Below are 20,202 nucleotides of genomic sequence, written 5' to 3' on the forward strand. Positions count from 1 at the left end.
CGGACATTGAAACAGAGCAAGGATAGTGTTTTCGCGACCCAAAACAAATCCCTGCTGTTTTATTCCGCAACGGGTCAAATGCATATAACATGCTTTGCAATCCTGGCCATTCCTTTATGACCATGTCGTGTTTAAGACCGGAATTAATGTCCTGTTAGCATAAGCTAACAACAAGCTAAAGCCATGTTCAGAGCGACAGAGACTGGGAAGGAGGGGGGGGGGGGCATTCTCCCTCTGTGTGTGTGCGTTTGAAAAGATATGATGAAGTCAGACGACTATATTATATTGATAGTAAATGTACTGAGGGTGGACAGACAGATGATGTTGATATTTAAACATAAAAAATACAATACATAATAAATGTATCCATGATCATCATGCAACATAAAACAATTGCAGGAACGGTTTGGGAGAGGAAGGTGTTTTAGGTTGCGTGTTCCAAAAGATTTACTTAAAGTTTAAAGCTCAATATATCAAAACGTGGCACTTTATAGTGAACAGGAGGTCTATTTGTATTAAAAACAAAAAGACAGGACCGGAAAAGTCTTTATTGTATGTAGGGGTGCCCTGGAATATTTTATTGGACACAGGGGTGCCTTGGCAGCAGAAAGTTTGAGAACCCCTGCTTTAAAAGATAGTTTTTCATCCAGCCATAGCCCAAGATACTTGTAGGATGAAACATTTTCTATGGTTGCTCCCTTTACCGTAACAATATGAACATGATTCAATGTTTAACATATCTAAATAAATGGTTGAAGTTATTTCTTTGCTTATTATTTCATGACTTTTCCTAATTTGGGTATTAGGCAAATGGGTAAACATAAAATGTACATGATGATGTACACACTTTGGTGTTCCTTGGGGTCAATTTGACCCCAGGCTGTTTTAACTGTATAACACATATAGAAATGTCAACATTTTACACATTTGTTTTGATTGTTTAGGATGATATTGAGGTGACTATTACATGCAAATTTATAATAGCATTTGTTTCCCTCTGCGTTAGGGCTCTAATCTAACATACCATACCTGCAGTGAGAGAACCACTGATTCAGTTCACATGGGGGAGGGGAGACTACCCACGAGCACTCTGATATTTCCTGTGAAATGGGGAGGGGGGTGTATAGTTATATGAGTACTGGCTGAGCGTCCCGCTCTTAAGCCTATCGAGATACCTCATCTCATTTACCTATTGTACCTCCATCAACGAATAAAAAACAAATACACCCCACCTGCCGGGTCCCGCCCCTATGGAGGCGCAGCCTACAAGACAGCGGGCCTGGTCACCAAACACTCTTCCTCGCCAAAAATCCCGTTCCCACCGACTATAAAATGAGAAGGATCACTGTGGTCATTTTGAATGGGGGAAATCTGTAACTTAGTTAGTACACATATCTATATACCCTGACTCCATTGGCCACTAAACTATTGGCTGGGACCTTGGACTCTATGACTTTATGCGTTAGACACAATTTGTAAATCATAAAAACACAGTTAAACTGTAACCTTAGGGAGTAGTTTACAGTAACATTCCAAGAAAGAGTGTAAAGTGTATATACACTGTAGATTAGGAAGATAATAACACTGTAGTTTGCTTTTGGAGCATACTGATAGGAAGATAATAACACTGTAGTTTGCTTTTGGAGCATACTGCTAGGAAGATAATAACACTGTAGTTTGCTTTAGGAGTATACTGCTAGGAAGATAATTATACTAGTTTTAGTTTGCTTAGGGGCATACTGCTAGGAAGATAATAACACTGTAGTTTGCTTAGGGGCATACTGCTAGGAAGATAATAACACTGTAGTTTGCTTAGGGGCATACTGCTAGGAAGATAATAACACTGTAGTTTGCTTAGGGGCATACTGCTAGGAAGATAATAACACTGTAGTTTGATTAGGGGCATACTGCTAGGAAGATAATTATACTAGTTTTAGTTTGCTTAGGGGCATACTGCTAGGAAGATAATAACACTGTAGTTTGCTTAGGGGCATACTGCTAGGAAGATAATAACACTGTAGTTTGCTTAGGGGCATACTGCTAGGAAGATAATAACACTGTAGTTTGCTTAGGGGCATACTGCTAGGAAGATAATAACACTGTAGTTTGCTTAGGGGCATACTGCTAGGAAGATAATAACACTGTAGTTTGCTTAGGGGCATACTGCTAGGAAGATAATTATACTAGTTTTAGTTTGCTTAGGGGCATACTGCTAGGAAGATAATAACACTGTAGTTTGCTTAGGGGCATACTGCTAGGAAGATAATAACACTGTAGTTTGCTTAGGGGCATACTGCTAGGAAGATAATAACACTGTAGTTTGCTTAGGGGCATACTGCTAGGAAGATAATTATACTAGTTTTAGTTTGCTTTAGGAGCATACTGCTAGGAAGATAATAGTTTTCGTTAGGAGGTTAGAAACACCTAGAAGAGTTCTAATATAAATAATAATAAAAAAAAAAACATTCCGGAGCCACAGGTGTTTACTTTGTAGGTGTTTACTTTTCTCTGCATCCCTCCCTACACTAAATTGTGTTTAGGCTCCACCCTGCTGATTGTCATTTCAAACTCCTCTTTTCTCTGAGGGAAGGTTCACTCACAAAACCTCATTGTATTTCACCTTTTGTGGGGTTCTTTTGTTTAAAACAACAGTTTTCACTATGCTAGCTGCTAGTATGTGAACTAAAACTAAACGGACCTAAATCCCCTCTGTCTGCACAGGTATTCAACGCTAAAACAGCAGAGCTGGTCAGCAATCACCAGGTTGAAATCAAGCAGCGTTTTCCCAAAGAGGGGTGAGTTCACCTGACCTCCAGATCATGCTACAGGCCCGAACAGGTCTAGACTTAAAGGCCCAATCCCCAATCAAAATGGTAGCAAAAGGGTAGCCCCACCACTCAAAACCAAAACATGGTATTGAAGGGATTTTGATTGACTGATCTCTTTATAGAAGGATGTTGTATAGTTGGAGAAAGTGTTGAAATATTTGTAAAGTAAAATAGAACTGTACTTTGAGCCTTTGATACTTTGGGTTTATGAAAATGTCAAAAAGGTTATTTTCCTCCTACAATTCAAACGTAAACAACATTTAGATTGTTCTGTATTGGGGAACAAGAATGGTTCCAACCACTTCCTCTTACAGAACACATTTATGCCTAAACTAATTGATAGTATTACATTATTACATCACAGACATCTTGGTTCACAAACAATAGGTGAATATTATCAACTAGTAGGTGATTATCATTAAATGACAACGTGGCCAATGAGCTGTGGCTCCGTGCCCTATTGGTTGGTGAGTCACATCACGAGAATACTATGAATAATAGCTCAGCTGTTAAAATGTGTTTTGCTGAAAAGAAAAAAGCCCACAAGCCCAACTTAAGTTTTCTGTCAGTTTAAACAATGGCTGTTCCCACACCGTTTCATATCTGCAATACACGGCAAACTGATTTACGTTTAATAGACACAGCAAAACGTTTTAATAGACACTAAATGATAATTATCTAATAATTAACAATCGGGACTTGTGCACATATCACATGAACACTATTTAAATAATATTAATATACACTTTACACTCTTTCTTGGAATGTTAAACTACTCCCTAAGGTTACACTGTGTTTTTATATGATTTACAAATTTTGTCTAACAACGCATAAAGTCATGGAGTCCAAGGTCCCAGACAATAGTTTAGTGGCCAAGTTGTAGAGTCAGGATATCTGGATATGTGGCCAAGTTGTAGAGTCAGGGTATATAGATGTGTGTACTAACTAAGCTGTAGAGTCAGGGTATATAGATGTGTGTACTAACTAAGCTGTAGAGTCAGGGTATATAGATATGTGTACTAACTAAGCTGTAGAGTCAGGGTATATAGATGTGTGTACTAACTAAGTTGTAGAGTCAGGGTATATAGATGTGTGTACTAACTAAGCTGTAGAGTCAGGGTATATAGATGTGTGTACTAACTAAGCTGTAGAGTCAGGGTATATAGATATGTGTACTAACTAAGCTGTAGAGTCAGGGTATATAGATGTGTGTACTAACTAAGCTGTAGAGTCAGGGTATATAGATATGTGTACTAACTAAGCTGTAGAGTCAGGGTATATAGATATGTGTACTAACTAAGCTGTAGAGTCAGGGTATATAGATGTGTGTACTAACTAAGCTGTAGAGTCAGGGTATATAGATATGTGTACTAACTAAGCTGTAGAGTCAGGGTATATAGATATGTGTACTAAGCTGTAGAGTCAGGGTATATAGATATGTGTACTAACTAAGCTGTAGAGTCAGGGTATATAGATATGTGTACTAACTAAGCTGTAGAGTCAGGGTATATAGATATGTGTACTAACTAAGCTGTAGAGTCAGGGTATATAGATATGTGTACTAACTAAGCTGTAGAGTCAGGGTATATAGATATGTGTATACTAAGTCTCACCAGACTTAGTACAGACACACTGTAGCACCCACTCCCCACACTTTATATTTATTGATGAAGGATTGCACTACAACTCGTACACCTTACTGTAAATTGTACCTAAATTGTACCTCATCCCATTTCTGCTTTGCACTAGATAGTACTGTACATTAGTACACTGCATAGTATTGTATATTATATGGTAACTCAGAACATTGTACATATGTCTATACCGAACACTGTGACCTCATTTTCTTCTTCTAAATTACATGCTATACTATGTTATTTGATACTATCTTGTCTAGCACAGTCTCTGGAGCGTAACAGTAAGAAGCATTTTGTATGAAAGTATTCTGTACTTCTGTATGACAACTATTAAAGAAACTTGAAACTTGAAACAGACAGGCAACCTGGTCCCTAAGTAAACCTGAGCCCCTGGAGGGCATTAAACCCTTTAACCCCACAGCCTATAGCCCACTTACGTCAGCAGTTTCTGGTGGACAAGCCCTCAGCCACCATAACAACTAGGGCCCCTGATTTACCCAATCAATTCCATTCTAACAAAGGCTTCAATTCAGTTTCCGATTCGATTCAATATCGATTCAGTTTGGGGGTATATTTCAGTTAATGATAGCAATTTTTCTTGAAATATGAAAGAGATTCTGAGAGAAAGAAACTGTGAGTACACTGGGTACTGTACAGAACAATGTGGTCATCTGGGATTGCACAGCTCTATGATGCATGTGTGTGTCTGACTATGTTTGGGGTTTCTGTGAATAATTCAGGTGCAACACAGAGCTATTGATTCTTTTTGAAAGTCCATACATTTACTTCAGTTTTCTGCCATTAGTGGAGATATGGGACGAGAACCTTCAAACACAAGACATACATGTCAAATGCTTCGGCTTTGGAATAGACTTGTGAAAATTGTCTGATCAGAGACGTTAATGAGTTGTAAGTAAATTTTCCAGAACTGGTTATTATGTGATATTCAGGAATATATGTTTGGTCTAGTGATATATGATATAAACAAACATTACAAACATACTGTTTCATAAAGAATAGTTACAGTGCAGAACCTTATGTGAAGTATAATTTAACCAAAATACCGGTCGGGGACATCACCACTAGTTCTAGAGACCGGCAGGGTTCATGCCACCCCAGAGGAGGACACACTTTGTTTGGTGTGTGAGCTACTGTAGGTGAAATTGAGAATGAGGTTAATTTTTTGTTTTACCGTCCTGTTTACGAGGACGTAAGTGGAGTGCTTTTTAGTCAAATGTCCTCCATTCATGTTGATTTTCTTGAGCGGGATGAATATGAACAACTTGAGTTGTGCTTCAGGAAGGGCACTTTTTTTGCAGCAGATTTTATTTGCCAAGCTTGGGAGAGAAGGCAGAATACTTTGTTTTAAGACTGAGCTGCAATCTGTATTTATGTCATGTGTGTATGTGTGTGTGTGTGTGTGTGTGTGTGTGTGTGTGTGTGTGTGTGTGTGTGTGTGTGTGTGTGTGTGTGTGTGTGTGTGTGTGTGTGTGTGTGTGTGTGTGTGTGTGTGTGTGTGTGTGTGTGTGTGTGTGTGTGTGTGTGTGTGTGTGTGTGTGAGTGTGTGTGTGTGTGTATGTATGTACATGTGCATGTGTGCGTATGTTCATGTGTGTGTGTGTGTGTGTGTGTGTGTGTGTGTGTGTGTGTGTGTGTGTGTGTGTGTGTGTGTGTGTGTGTGTGTGTGTGTGTGTGTGTGTGTGTGTGTGTGTGTGTGTGTGTGTGTGCTTCCTTCAGCTGGGTGGAGCAGGATCCCAAGGAGATAATGCAATCAATCTACGACTGCATGGAAATGACCTGCGAGAAACTCGGCCAGCTCGAAATCGATATCTCCAACATAAAAGGTGTGTTCTCAGCTGGGCCCTATTACCCGTACCTGGTTCAACTAAGTCGATCAAAAGTCCCATTATCCAGATTCAATTAACCCGATGTTTGAATCCGGGATTTCCCTGTTCCTCGAACGCTGATTCAGTCTCGTTAATTCTAACCAGACTTGATACTCAGGATAAGTGCGCGCGGCCGCCTCAGCTGAAAAGACAGCAGGTGTCGATCGCAGAAATCCTGATTTTCTAACGGCATTGATTGATTGATTGATTTAAAACTTTATTAAAAGATTGCAGAATGGGTACAATACAGTACGGCTCAATATCCTCGCAGACAAGTTAAATGCATAATCTATAGGCTAATTTTAAGTCCCTCATTACCCCAATCAATCAATAATACCTATTATATACCTTTGATTTTGAAATTGTAACGTGTCCGGTTGAGCAACACGAACTCAGAATTAGCCCGGATCACTCTGAAACTATACAGTGTGTTGTTGTTCTCTGGTGTGTTGTTCTCTGGTGTGTTGTTGTTCTCTGGTGTGTTGTTCTCTGGTGTGTTGTTGTTCTCTGGTGTGTTGTTCTCTGGTGTGTTGTTGTTCTCTGGTGTGTTGTTGAGAGAGAGAGAGAGAGAGAGAGAGAGAGAGAGAGAGAGAGAGAGAGAGAGAGAGAGAGAGAGAGAGAGAGACCATCTGGATGAGGAGGATAGTTCTGTTTACATTTCTCTTGTTCCCCCAGCGGTGGGAGTTGCCAACCAGAGGGAGACGACACTCGTGTGGGACAGAGAGACGGGGGAGCCGCTCTACAATGCCATCGGTGGGATAAACCTCTCTGGACTCTTGGAATACATTTGCGATTAAGTGACAGCAGAATCAAACCACTCCATGCGTCCTCTGCTCTAACTATTTGGTTATATAACAGACTTAATGAGAAAGTTATGCAATTTGGGAAACTATTCATAGAATTATAATTACACTGCATCATTCATTCATCATTCATTGTATCACACACACACACACACACACACACACACACACACACACACACACACACACACACACACGCACACACACACACACACGGAATGTGTGTAGGACATAGCTTGCATGCAGCCACCTCCCACATACTAGCAAGATGGCTTTTCATGCTGCTCCGGTCTTTTGTCTTGGCTCCGGTCACTGGTTCATTAGTCATTCAGCCAGTTATTCATTCAGTTATTCAACTGGAATGTTGTGGTCTTGTTGTAGTGTGGCTGGACCTGCGCACCCAGTCGACCGTGGAGAGGCTCATCAACAAGGCCCCAGGCCGGGACAAGAACCACCTCCAGGTGAGATTAAGCTCCTTCAGGAAGCAACTGCTGTGATTGGAGGATCAAGAAAAGAGGCTGAGGTCAATAAAGCCATTTCCAATCAGTAATCGAGGCACGGCCCCACAGCTCCTCTCAGTTAGATGTTGTTTTTCAGTGTTTAAACAGTGTTGTCTTCCTTTTAACGGTGTTAAGCGGTGTAGAACGGTGCTACATATTATTTAGTTTTCTGAGACATACTATGGGGTGAAAACTGAGTGTAAGTGTAATCCTCACCCCTTCCTGTGTTTTGAGACGCTTGGTTCGTTCTCTTGTTGTGTTTTCTCTGCAGCACAAGACAGGTCTGCCCATCAGCACGTACTTCAGTGCAGTGAAGCTCCGCTGGCTGCTGGACAACGTGGAGGAGATCCAACAGGCGGTGCAGAACCAGACGGCCATGTTCGGGACAGTGGACTCCTGGATCATCTGGGTAGGGAGTCTACCATCAACGTCCCCCACACACACACACATCTACGTCCCCCACACACACACAGCTACGTCCCACACACACACACACACACACACACACACACACACACACACACACACACACACACACACACACACACACACACACACACACACACACACCATCACATTCAGTGCAGGTCAATGGAACTGGACAGTGGACAGGGAGGTCAGCAGACAGGGTGGAGGACGTCACATGACTGACTGTCAGTTAGTCACATGTGAACTTGGGACATCACATGTCTGCAGGGACACGTCTTCCCACAAGTATTGACTCACAAATCGTTTCAATTTAAATATCAGACCACACCCACACGTAACAACAGACCTAAACCAAAGCTTTGACTATAATACGCCTACATCGTGTTCACTCACAGTTAACTACTCACTGCTTTAATACAAGGACAGGTCAAATCAATCAACAAAGAGGGGGTTGATCGTGTGTGTACAGTAAGGCTGTCCCCGAAGCCTGTTTTTGGGATTCGAACTTCGTCAGGGTTTTTCGAACAAACGTTCGAACCTTAGTTTTTAATAAATAAAAATAAAATTATTAAAAATATTTTTTTTCAAAATATAAATATATATTTTTTTTATAAGTGCTGTTTTCATCACTGCGCCATTTTATGTCCGAAATTGTATTAAACTGAATGCCACAGTTTAACTCTTTGACTGCCACACTGTTTTTAGTACGGCTCATTTGACAGGCAATATTTATACTCCAACAGGGAAAAAAACTTTTATTTCTACATACCTTCGTTCCTGTGCAATCCCAGGCTAAAATCCGTCCCGTTTCAAAATAATCCAGTCTCGTTTTCTGGAATGCGAGATATGACGTGTGTTGTGCAGCATGCACATTTCGTGCAGGTTGCTTGCCTGACAACTATATTATTTCCAGGTCAAAGGTAAACACGACCATATATAGAATGTTTCTATTCACAAAGCCACCAAGGGGGGGGTGGTCCCCCACGGGACTCATTTCCGACACTCGGATCATTACAAAGGCATGTTTTATGATGGGGTTCGGTAAAATAGACGTTACCTTTGTCAGCAGGTACACCAAAACCCCGTCCACTCTTGCTCCAAGTGTCTTGGATCAGAATAGGAACAATAAATATAACGTCAGTTGGCCCTGGCAGCGCTAGGGTAACGTTACATCCAGATAACTAGGGATGCACCGAATGGGAAATTCTTGGCCGAAACCGATACCGAAAATAGAAAACAGTTGGCCGAAAACCGAATGCCGAAAGGCCGAAAATGATTCATAGAATTGAATGTGATATGGCAAAACTTAACTTAAATAATAAATAATCACTATTATGGGTCCATAAAACATTTATTCAGCACTTCTGAATGCATACAGTACATTAATTCCAAGTCAAGTGCATTTTCTTTTCTCTGTAGGATAACTACAAAGTGCATTCAGAACAAAGCCAATGTGCTTTAAAACTGCATAAAGATCTGCACACATGAGAGGGAGAATAGCTTATAGCAGACTTAATGATGTTACTGTAGTGGCTACAGTAAGCATTTTATATAAAAGTACCCCCTCCAATGTACAGTAAATTACCTAGTATGGTTGTCAATATTCCAATGTACAGCTTTGCTTGTACAGTTGTACAGTGTTTCCCCCCCCCAACCCCTGTATTGTACCCATTCTGCAATCTGTTAATAAAGTTTTCAATCAATCAATCAATCAATCAATCAATGAGAGAGAGAGAGAGAGAGAGGGAGAGAGAGAGAGAGAGAGAGAGAGAGAGAGAGAGAGAGAGAGAGAGAGAGAGAGAGAGAGAGAGAGAGAGAGAGAGAGAGAGAGAGAGAGAGAGAGAGAGAGAGAGAGAGAGAGAGAGAGAGAGAGACATGTGTGGCTGCCGCCATGGCGGACATCTGTGCTCTACTGAGCGCACCTTTCTAGTCCCCAGATGAACGTGCTCTCTTGACTTTGGCACAGTAGACGCGCAACGTGTATTCTCCAGAATGATAATAATAATAATGCTCTTCAGATTATATTATCAACGACAGACAGAGTTTACATAGAAACAGCGCGACTCCCGAGTCCCAAGAGGAGTTTTCACAGGCTGCAGAACACAGGACTTAAGAGCTCACGTTGCGCATGTAATGACTGAAGCTGCGTTTTGATGACATCTTCACAACAACACGCGTTAGGTTACAGGTTGTTTCTGTTTAGGTGATATATTTTCGGTGAAAAAACTCTTTCGGCCAAAAGCCGAAAGGACATTTTTGGCCATTTTCGGCCGAAAACTTTCGGTGGCCGAAATTTCGGTGCATCCCTACAGATAACAGATAACGAACGGTACATCCAAACAGCCTGTTTGAAAATACTAGAATCCAACATAGTCTGGTGAAAATGCACCTTAGCATCAATAAGTGTGATCGTTTTGTCCTCTTCATAATAATCTACAATAGTTTGCGGTCGCCATTGCCGGTAACAGTTGCTATCCCGGCGGCGACTATGAACAGAATATGTTACCTCCTCGGCCGGTTTGACTATAGTATTTTTATGATTTACCAGAAGTGTTGAGTCCAATGTAGTCTGGTGAAAGTGCATGTTATCATCCATAAGTGTGATCGTTTTGTCCTCTTCATAATAATCTCCAAAAGTTTGCGATTGCCATTGTAACTCCGGTCTGTGAGCCCCCCACACTAAACTAGCCCAGTTCAAAAGGTAGGCGATAGGCGATACTGCCACCTATCGGGATTCGATCGTCATTTCAATTCCAATTATCTCAGAGCTTCAGGGATCACACACCAAGGTCCGCCTGACTGTTTAGTATAATAATAAAAAAATATATATAAAAAAGTATACTCGTTTTTGGCGTTCAATGAGTTAACAGTGGGGCGATGTGGCCATTTTGTAGCGGGTGTGATCACATGAAAACAAAGGAAACCAAAGTGTGTTATGGTACCATGAGCTCACAGCCAAGGAATGTAACCTCTAACCCTGTCAGTGTCAGGCTAGGGCTGCTCCATTATTAGTTATTATTATTAATCAAACAAAATTACAAACATCTCAAAACAAACTGGTCAGACTACTGCTTGACCTTACTCCTAGAACCCACCTCACCCCTGCCCACTTTGACAACCTAGGATGGCTTAGAGTAGACGACAGAGTACAGCAACTTGCAATGGGCCTGGTCTACAAGATACACTACACGACCAAGGTACCCATGTACATGACAAAATACTTCCCAAAGGTCAGTGAATACCACGATCACAACACCAGAGGGAGCTCCACAAATCATGTTAAACCCAGATTCGGCTCAAACAAGGGACTAAACACGTTTCGCAATTATGCCACATCAATGTGGAACGCCCTACCCACAGCTGTAAAGGAATGTGGATCACTACCCACTTTCAAAAACACTCTCAAAAAACACCTAAGGGAGACTGCAACTCGAAACTGGCCCCTGTAAATGTCCGAACACAACCCCCTCCAATGTACAGTAAATTACCAAGTATGGTCTTGTCAATAATCCAATGTACAGTGTTGTTTTGTACAGTTGTACAGTGTCCCCCACCCACCCCTCCTACCCAACCCCCCCCCCCCCCCCCCCACTCCTACCCAACCCCCCCCCCACCCACCCATCCACCTCCAATGTACAGTCCCCCCCCACCCCCACCTACCCAATCCAATGTACAGTTTCTACGTCTAATGTATATACTCTTTTCTTTCTGGACTCTTTTTGCATCACAAACAGTACTGTAATTGCAAATCTGGTATGTCATAATGTATAGATGTAGCAGTACGGTCTATCGGTATGTCATGTATGTCACATATGTTACGATGAATTGAAAATGGGGGACCCTGATGTAAACAAGACGAAAGTCTTTCTCTGGTCTGCATCCCCTTAACAATTGTATGTATTGAGCTGTACTGTACTGTACCCATTCTGCAATCTGTTAATAAAGTTTTCAATCATCAATCAGTTAGGGAATTTTAGCAAGATGTTTGGACCATCTGTGAAAAAATGTATTACCAATAGCTTTCTTCACCAAAGTGTTCCTATAGGTGTCTACTAACACCTCTCAAATTATTCAAACCCAAATCCTCTGGGAAAATTCTGGAGAGCCAATCAAAGTTAAGGAGCCCAGGGGGCTTGGGCGAAAAATATGAAAAAAATGTAAATCAAATATTAACGTGTGGGGTGACTAACTAGGGTTTTTCAGGGGTGCTGAATCTATTCCAACCATTAGTTTTGAGTAAAATTGGCTCCCTGGCCATAAAATATTGGTATACCCAGAGGGCTTGGGTGAAAAATTTGAAAAATCAAATATGAACTTGTGGGGTGTCTAACTAGTGTTTTTCAGGGCGCTGAATCTATTCCAACCATTGTGTTTTTTTAGTCAAAAACAATTTTTTCCATAAGAACATATATTTTTACTTTATTCCAAGATAAATGTAACGTTACATAGAATGGAATGGTATAGAAATGTGCATTATTGATACATGGTTTCAGTTTTTTTTTACTAAGCCAACTCCCCATCTTCCTCCTCCTCTTCTCATCTGTCTGGTTGTTATGGCACTCTCCTTTACAATTGCCACAAGCAGATATGCACTTGACCCCCTGTTTTTTACAGCAGCACCTGCGTGTACTGCAGTCTCCCTCACAGTTGCAGCTGATGAATTTCAGGAGATAGTCTGAGGCAATTGGGTCTCTGGTAGGGACTGGTGCATAGCCTTCTTCTCCCAGTTTCCAGCCATAGTCCAGAAACATCCAGTGATGGACTTTGTAGTAGAAGCCAGTCTCTGGTTTGGAGATATGCCCAGAGAGAATGTTGTGCTGCTGCTGCTGTAGTCGGGGGGGGGGGCAGTTTCTCAGGGCTGATTTTCCCTGCTGCAGCCCGCTTGCTGAACATTTCAAATCTCAAGTCCCCCAAGCCTTTGGGTGGTTTCCCATGGAACATGAGTTTGAATATTTCACAGCCGGCTGTGATGATGGTATCTTTCTGGGCTTGGATGTCAAGAAAAACGTCCATGGCCTTCACAGCTGGGTCCGTCTTGCAGAGTGTGCTAGCAAAGTTGGTTTGCTAAAGCCAGAAATTGCAGACACGGTATCGCAGCCTGAGACGCTGTGTAGAAAGAGCAGATATTTCCTGTATTTCTCTGGGAGGGCCTCTGTATCTTTCCAACATCGTAAGACACATTGTTTGCTGTTGTGAAGAAGACTGAGTGGTCTGCATCATGATGAATGAGCATAACCAGGATGTCCTCAGCTCTCCTCAGCTCTCACCTCAACAGCGGACTCTCTTGCCTCATCTAGAGCTGCCTGGACGATAGAAGTGTCTGCATCATCAGAGCATTGATGTACACGGATTCCATTACTACTGAATGTCTCAGCTAGAAGCAGGATAAGCTGGGCCTTGTTGTTCTTGTTGTCTAGGAACTTTTCTATAGGAATAATGGTTTGGATGTCTGGGCGAATCTGGATGTCACAGCATGCATGCTTTGTACATCTGAGATGATCATGGTCCTTGGTCGGGTTGTCATATCCGTCAAAAACCACAGTGATCCGGAGGTGCTGGCTTCCCATGGCCTTCACAAACCGGAGGTAGCTCTCAGCGATGTCCTTCCAGGTGAGGTTAACCTCCCACTTGACATTGTGCAGGAGCCACCCACCATCAATCACAAGGCTCGTGCATGGGGTTTGCCCAATGGGTTCCACAAATGTCTTTAGGAACTTCGCTAGGACAGCCTTATCTGGCTTTCGCATCTTCTGGTTTTTGTCAAAAAGAGACATCAGTGTTGGCGTCAACTCAAATAGCAGAGCTTCTTTGGTCTTGACTTCACGCTCACTGATGATGATGAGGTGGTTGAAGAGCCTGAGTTAGTCAATAACCAGCTTCTCCCCACTGGCTTTGGGTCCAGATCTGAGGGTTGCTAATGATTTGACTTTGTACTTTGTTTGCATTGTATCATTAACAGTTTTCCCATCCATCTTGGCCTGTATGGCAGAACCAATCTCCTCTGCCTGATCCGCATTTACTGGGTCTCCGGGAGAGCTGCTAAACCCTGTAGAGAAGGACACCAGGGTCTTCCTGTCCCGTGTGTTATCGAAGGGGTTTACTTCTTCCAACCATCCAACTATGGTGGAGCTGCTAGCACTTTGACTACTTGACCCAGACAATACGCTGTGTCTGTTCAACCTGTCTGGATGTTGGTCTTGCTCATCTTGCCCTAAAGAATAGAATTTGTTAAAAGTTTTTATTAAATTGAGATGTCACTCACAACATAGAATATGATTGAAAACTGCAAGTGCTTTCATCACAATGAAAAATAAAACAAACGTACGATTTCCAGTGGATTTACTTCTTGCACCATTGTATAGCTCGGTTCTGCATTCCAAATGGCGTCTAAGCTTGGGATCATCTCCGTTTTTCCAGTCTTCATGTAGTCTTCTGATTAATGCTTCATTGTCCACACTCTCAGAATAAGACTAAATCTGTGCGTAGCCTTTTTGGGTGACTTTTGAGAGTTTTTTTTTCTTTTTCTTTTTTTTATCTTTTTCCCCCTCCTTTTTCCTCCGATTTTCTCCCATCCCAATGTTAGTCGTTATACCAATTCCCAATCCCCTTCCTGGTCGCTGCGCACTTACCCCCCACAGTCGGTCTGGGAGAGTGGAGGCTACCACATGCTTCCTCCGACACACGTCCAGCCAATCAACCGCTTCTTTTCACCTGGCAGCGCGGATTCTCACTGAGAGGGCGTAGCGTGTGGAAGGATCACACTATCCCACTTAGATCCTATCCGCGCTTAGCAGGCACCCCGACCGAACTGTAGGGCTGTTTACAACGACCCGGACCCACCCCGCCAGCTTCTCCCACCCTCTAATACTGCCAATTGTATTAGTGTGAACGGCCAGCCAAGCTGGTGACAACCCCGGAGCTGTGAGCTGGACTCGAACAGGCGAATCCAGCCGCTCCGGGGTTGGTGACGAACGCAATCTCCGTTACGCCACCTGACCGCCCCCTTTTGAGAGTTTTTTAATCCCAGTCTCAGGACCACCAAAGATGAAGCACCTTAAGGCGAGACACTGCAGGTGAATAGTCAAATATACTTTTTTTGTTGATTTTGAGATTTTGTTATATTTTGCTTTCTAAACATGTCTTCTATGAAACTAGTGACAATAAAACGTCAATAACATACATTTAGTTGTTTATTTTACATCATTTTGCCTTATTGCATCCATAATTGTGCACATATTTAATGGGGAAGTGCCTCATTTGCATATATAAACATACATTTCAGAAAACTTGCAATATATTTTTTCTTAGTTTATATGTACATAACAAATTGGGAAAGTTTCATAGTGATATCTATTCAAATATTTTTTGCCTATTAGGGGGTACTACACTGTACTACACTGTTTGTAGCCTGTGTGTAGTTCTGTTCAGTTCAATAACATCATTATTATTATTATTCAGTTATCAGGCATGTGTTTAGGTTGTCTATTACTAATGGTTTGATTAGGTATTGTGTTTGTAAATATCTGTTTAAAAAAAAAAGTATGGCATTTTACAATACAGAACTTTGAATGCGTTTTCCCAAAAATGAGTTTTAAGAGTTTTTCCTCATACTCTGAGCCAGAAATCTCCACTTCAGTAGCACTCACATACACCAACCCTTCCAGTTCTATTCATATCTATGTTCTGAAGGTATTTACAGAAGGGTTTGTTGATATCGCATTCATACCCTGATTTATATCACATTTTATTCCTAAAAACATGGCGAAATATGGAATTTTACCATAAAAATTGACTGAATGGAGTATTTTCTGATTTATGGAGTGATAAAAAGAGATATCCAAAATCCCCTCTGTAATAACCTTTGGCTCTAATATGTCAACAAAATGAAACTATAATTTTGAAAATTGCTTTATCCAATGTTCAGATTTCTGTCCTGGAATTATATGCAAATTAGTGCATATTTAAGTAGATCATGCCTCATTTGCATATTTAAACATACAATTTCAGAAAACTTGTAATACAAAAAAGTCTTGTCTTAATATAAGTAATCAACGGGGGAAGTTTCATTGTGATATCTATTAGTTAATTTTTTTACCCTATTCACCTGCAGTGTCTCCCCTTAAGCAACAAGCTACAGAATCCTCTTCCATGTTGTAGTCTACTAAAAGACAAGTCAAGTCAAGAGTTTTATTTGTCACGGCATACAAGTATACAATGAAATGCGGGTGGTCTTGCCCGCAACGATGTGCAATACAGTAGTACAACATATAATAGAATCCAATAAAACAACATTGTGCAATAAACAGGTAACATAGTGGGGCATCTCGGTATTTGTACATAGTTATTTACAGAGCATGAAGGACATGCTAGGTCCTTTGGGCCAAGTGTCATGATTCGTGTCAAAACATACAGAACTGGTCCACACAGCAAGACTTATTGATGGAGTGAGTGAACTACAAGATTATATATATTTTTTTATCCACTTTTTCTCCCATTTTCTATTTTTCTCCCATCCCAATTTTCGTATCATCCAATTCAACCCTCCCTTGTCTTTGAACGCTGTTTCATGCCTCCCACAAGCCGGCTGCAATGTGGACTAAGTCATACAGAGCACAAGTCCCCTCCGATACTCGAGGTAACAGCCGTCGTATCTTTTCACCTGCCCGGCTCGATCTTTCAGCGTCAGGGGTCTGGGCTTTGGAGGGGCCCCGCCCCCGTCGCTTCCTGATTCCACTGCGCAGGCGCACCAACCGACCTGTAAGAGTCACTGTCCACAACGCCCGATCCCCACCCATCAGTTTCCCTCCCCCTAATACTGCCAATGTGTATTAGTGCGGACGACCAGCTAAACTGAAAGCAATGTGGAGCGCTGGGCTCGAACAGGGAGGCGAACCTGTTCGAGCCCAGTCTCCAGTATTCGTGGTGAGCGCCTTGCCCACTGCACCACGTAGCCGCCCCCCTACAAGATTATCATCACTGAAAAAGTAGATCACCACACAAAGTCCAGCTGATCTTATAACAACTCTGATGCTAGCTATCTATCTAATGTTAGCTGTAAGCAAACTTTAGCTAGGTGAATGGTTGTTTATTGTTAGCAATAAACTAGAGAAAATTGATAAAGTGCTACATTTACAGTTATCAAACCTTTTGCCAGCAGAGGAAAACCAATTACTCTCCCAAAGAGTAGTTAAACGATCATACCTTAAAATTGTTTTTGTTGTGCAGAAATATTTGCCATGATGCAGCACTCCTGCTCCTTCCCCACATGCAGACAGTGTATCCTACTGAGCATGTGCACACTTATTAGTGTTTTGCAAATTTTCATATTTTATTTTCCAGAATAGAATCAAACCAACAACACCTCAGTCCCATACCGTTGATTATACCCTTTTTGCTGTACATTATAGCTTAAAATATATTATACTATCAATATTTTATGGCCAGGGAGCCATTCCTACTCAAAACTAATGGTTGGAATAGATTCAGCACCCCTGAAAACCCCTAGTTAGTCACCCCACACGTTAATATTTGATTTAATTCTTTTCATATTTTTCGCCCAAACCCCCTGGGCTCCTTAACTTTGATTGGCTCTCCAGAATTTTCCCTGAGGATTTGGGTTTGAATAATTTGAGAGATGTTAGTAGACACCTATAGGAACACTTTGGTGAAGAAAGCTATTGGTAATACATTTTTTCACAGATGGTCCAAACATCTTGCTAAAATTCCCTAACTATATGCCAAAATCACAATTATTTTGATTGATATTGAAATAACGATTATTAAACACGATTACTTGTTGATTTGATCATATGGCGACGACTGAATTAGTTTTACCTTCCTTCTCGACCAAAGGCTGTCTAGAAGTTACCGACGACTTTTCAAAATAACATGCTGTTTCTCCCTTTCGGGTCCCACAGGCAATTAAATAATATTAAACAATTAAATAATATGAAATAACTCTGACAGTGTTAAAGAATTAATTGAGAGAAACTCTGTAAAGGCTATGGTTGTGCAGTAAGTGATATGAGAGACATATGAATCTAAATATAGAACACGAAAATGTATCAATGAAGAAATGCATGTAAATTGATGTCAAAGAAATGTTCAATAATATAATTGTCATTGAATAAAACTGATAAAATTGGTAATTGTTGATTATCTGGTCTATTGCAGTGACACAAACCCCCCCCCCCCCCCCCCCCCCCCCCCCCCCTCTCGGCTCCTCGGCTGAGCCAATTGTATTCATTATCACGATATCCTTTGAGTAAAACGTTTAACGTATGTCACTATCGATGTCATAATCAAATGTTCAGTTAATCAGTTTATTTTGCACGCTTCCGTCTGTCCTCAGTGTCTGACGGGGGGCAGGAACGGGGGTGTCCACTGCACAGACGTGTCCAACGCCAGTCGCACCATGCTCTTCAACATCCACACCCTGGAATGGGATCCTGAACTCTGCAGGTAAAGGGTGCACGCCAGCAAAATTACAATCAAGTTTCATCCTTAACCCTTTCACTACCACACCACAGACGGTTTCTGTGTAGTGTGGTAGTGAAAGGGTTAACCCTTCTGTAGTGTGGCAGTGAAAGTGGTTAACCCTTTGTCGTGTGGCAGTGAAAGGGTTAACCTTCTGTATTGTCCCAGTGAAAGGGTTAACCCTTTGGTAGTTTGGTAGTGAAAGGGTTAACGATGACTTGTCGGTGGATACGTATAACTGCCCACCAGCTTTCACATGCAAACCTCAACCAATCAAATGCCATACAGTGATTTCACAGCCCAAGCTATCAAGCTTTGGAGGCAGTTTCAGCTTTTTTTTCAAATCTAAGTGGAACCATAAACTGCTGACATGGCCTGATATGGTCCAATGTTCTCTTCTAAAGCAGGGGATGAGCAACAGGAAGACTCATAAGAGTTCCTCATATCTGAACTGTAAAGGAGGTTGTTGAGCAAGTATCTCTCTTGTGCCAAATGTCATTTCCAATCTCTGTCTGAGAAACCACACATGCTTAGGTTGAAATGGTATTGGTTGAAAAACTCCCAGAGGATTTTAAACAGTAATCCAGAACTATTTTATTATTATAATTTTTTTTCTTTTTAGCATTTTTACAGCTTTATTGGTCACGCAGGACCGACAGAGGAGAGGGCGAACGGGAGGAGAGGTGGGGAGGACATGCGACAAATAACGACGGGAGCTGGGATCGAACCCGGGTCGGCCGCGTGGGGGCGTGAGGCACTATGGTATGCGCCACGAGGGCGCCCCAAGTTGCGATTTTTTAATCAAACGTTTTCAAGTATTAACATCACTAACATGTCACAAAAGCATGTAGAATGTATATTATCATCAATACGTTAGTTTAGCAATAGGTTAAAAGTGCCATTAGATAGTTTTAAGTTTTCGATTTTCTGACGTCTATTGCAAGACGGAAACGGAAATGGAAATTTTGAACCATGGGAATTGTAGTCTTTTTGCAGCCATTTCGTAGAGGGGGTGCATAGCTGTCGACCAGCATTGGAATTTTTCCGAACTACACTTCCTGTCAGATACTGTGGGGTTTCAAAGTTCAACGTTCTGAATGAATCATATCAATAACTGTTATGATTTGCGATAATAAGCCACAAAAGGTAACGTTTTTGACAAATATTGAAACGCAGTTAGTTTCTCCTCCCTATTGTTAGCATGTAGGAGTAGGAACAATTAGATCTGAAATTAGTTTCCAAACGGTTGCACTGTGGGGAAAATTTTTAAGTACAGTAGATTTCATTATCTGTTCTTATGCACGCCTGGTGATACTAAATCCAAATTGAACTCGGGCATTTGAAAGATAATATATATATATATGTGCGAATTGGCTATAATAAGGTTTAATCATAGGCGGCTACGTGGCGTAGTGGGCAAGGCGCTCGCCACGAAATCTGGAGACGCTGGGCTCGCCTGTTCTAGCCCAGCGCTCCACATTTGCTTTCAGTTTAGCTGGTCGTCCATACTAATACACATTGGCCGTATTAGGGGGTGGGAAACTGATGGGTGGGGATCGGGCGTTGTGGACAGCGACTCCTACAGGTCGGTTGGTGCGCCTGCGCAGTAGAATCAGGAAGTGTCGGGGGCAGCGTGAGCCTCC

At 41.7% G+C, this 20,202-nt stretch overlaps 1 protein-coding gene across 1 annotated transcript in view; it reads left to right on the top strand.

Moving 5' to 3' along the window:
* LOC311224484 (glycerol kinase-like) overlaps positions 1-20,202 on the top strand; it is a 95,701-nt gene that overhangs the window by 17,947 nt on the left and 57,552 nt on the right. The window contains exons 2-7 of the mRNA XM_084309499.1: positions 2,722-2,795; positions 6,203-6,309; positions 7,027-7,104; positions 7,536-7,615; positions 7,926-8,063; positions 18,435-18,544. Of these exons, the coding sequence (XP_084165625.1) occupies positions 2,722-2,795; positions 6,203-6,309; positions 7,027-7,104; positions 7,536-7,615; positions 7,926-8,063; positions 18,435-18,544 (587 nt within the window). The remainder of the gene's footprint in view (positions 1-2,721; positions 2,796-6,202; positions 6,310-7,026; positions 7,105-7,535; positions 7,616-7,925; positions 8,064-18,434; positions 18,545-20,202) is intronic.

Source organism: Notolepis coatsorum, assembly GCF_963971535.1.
Source record: "Notolepis coatsorum genome assembly, chromosome: 3".
NCBI classification, from domain to species: Eukaryota; Metazoa; Chordata; class Actinopteri; order Aulopiformes; family Paralepididae; genus Notolepis; species Notolepis coatsorum.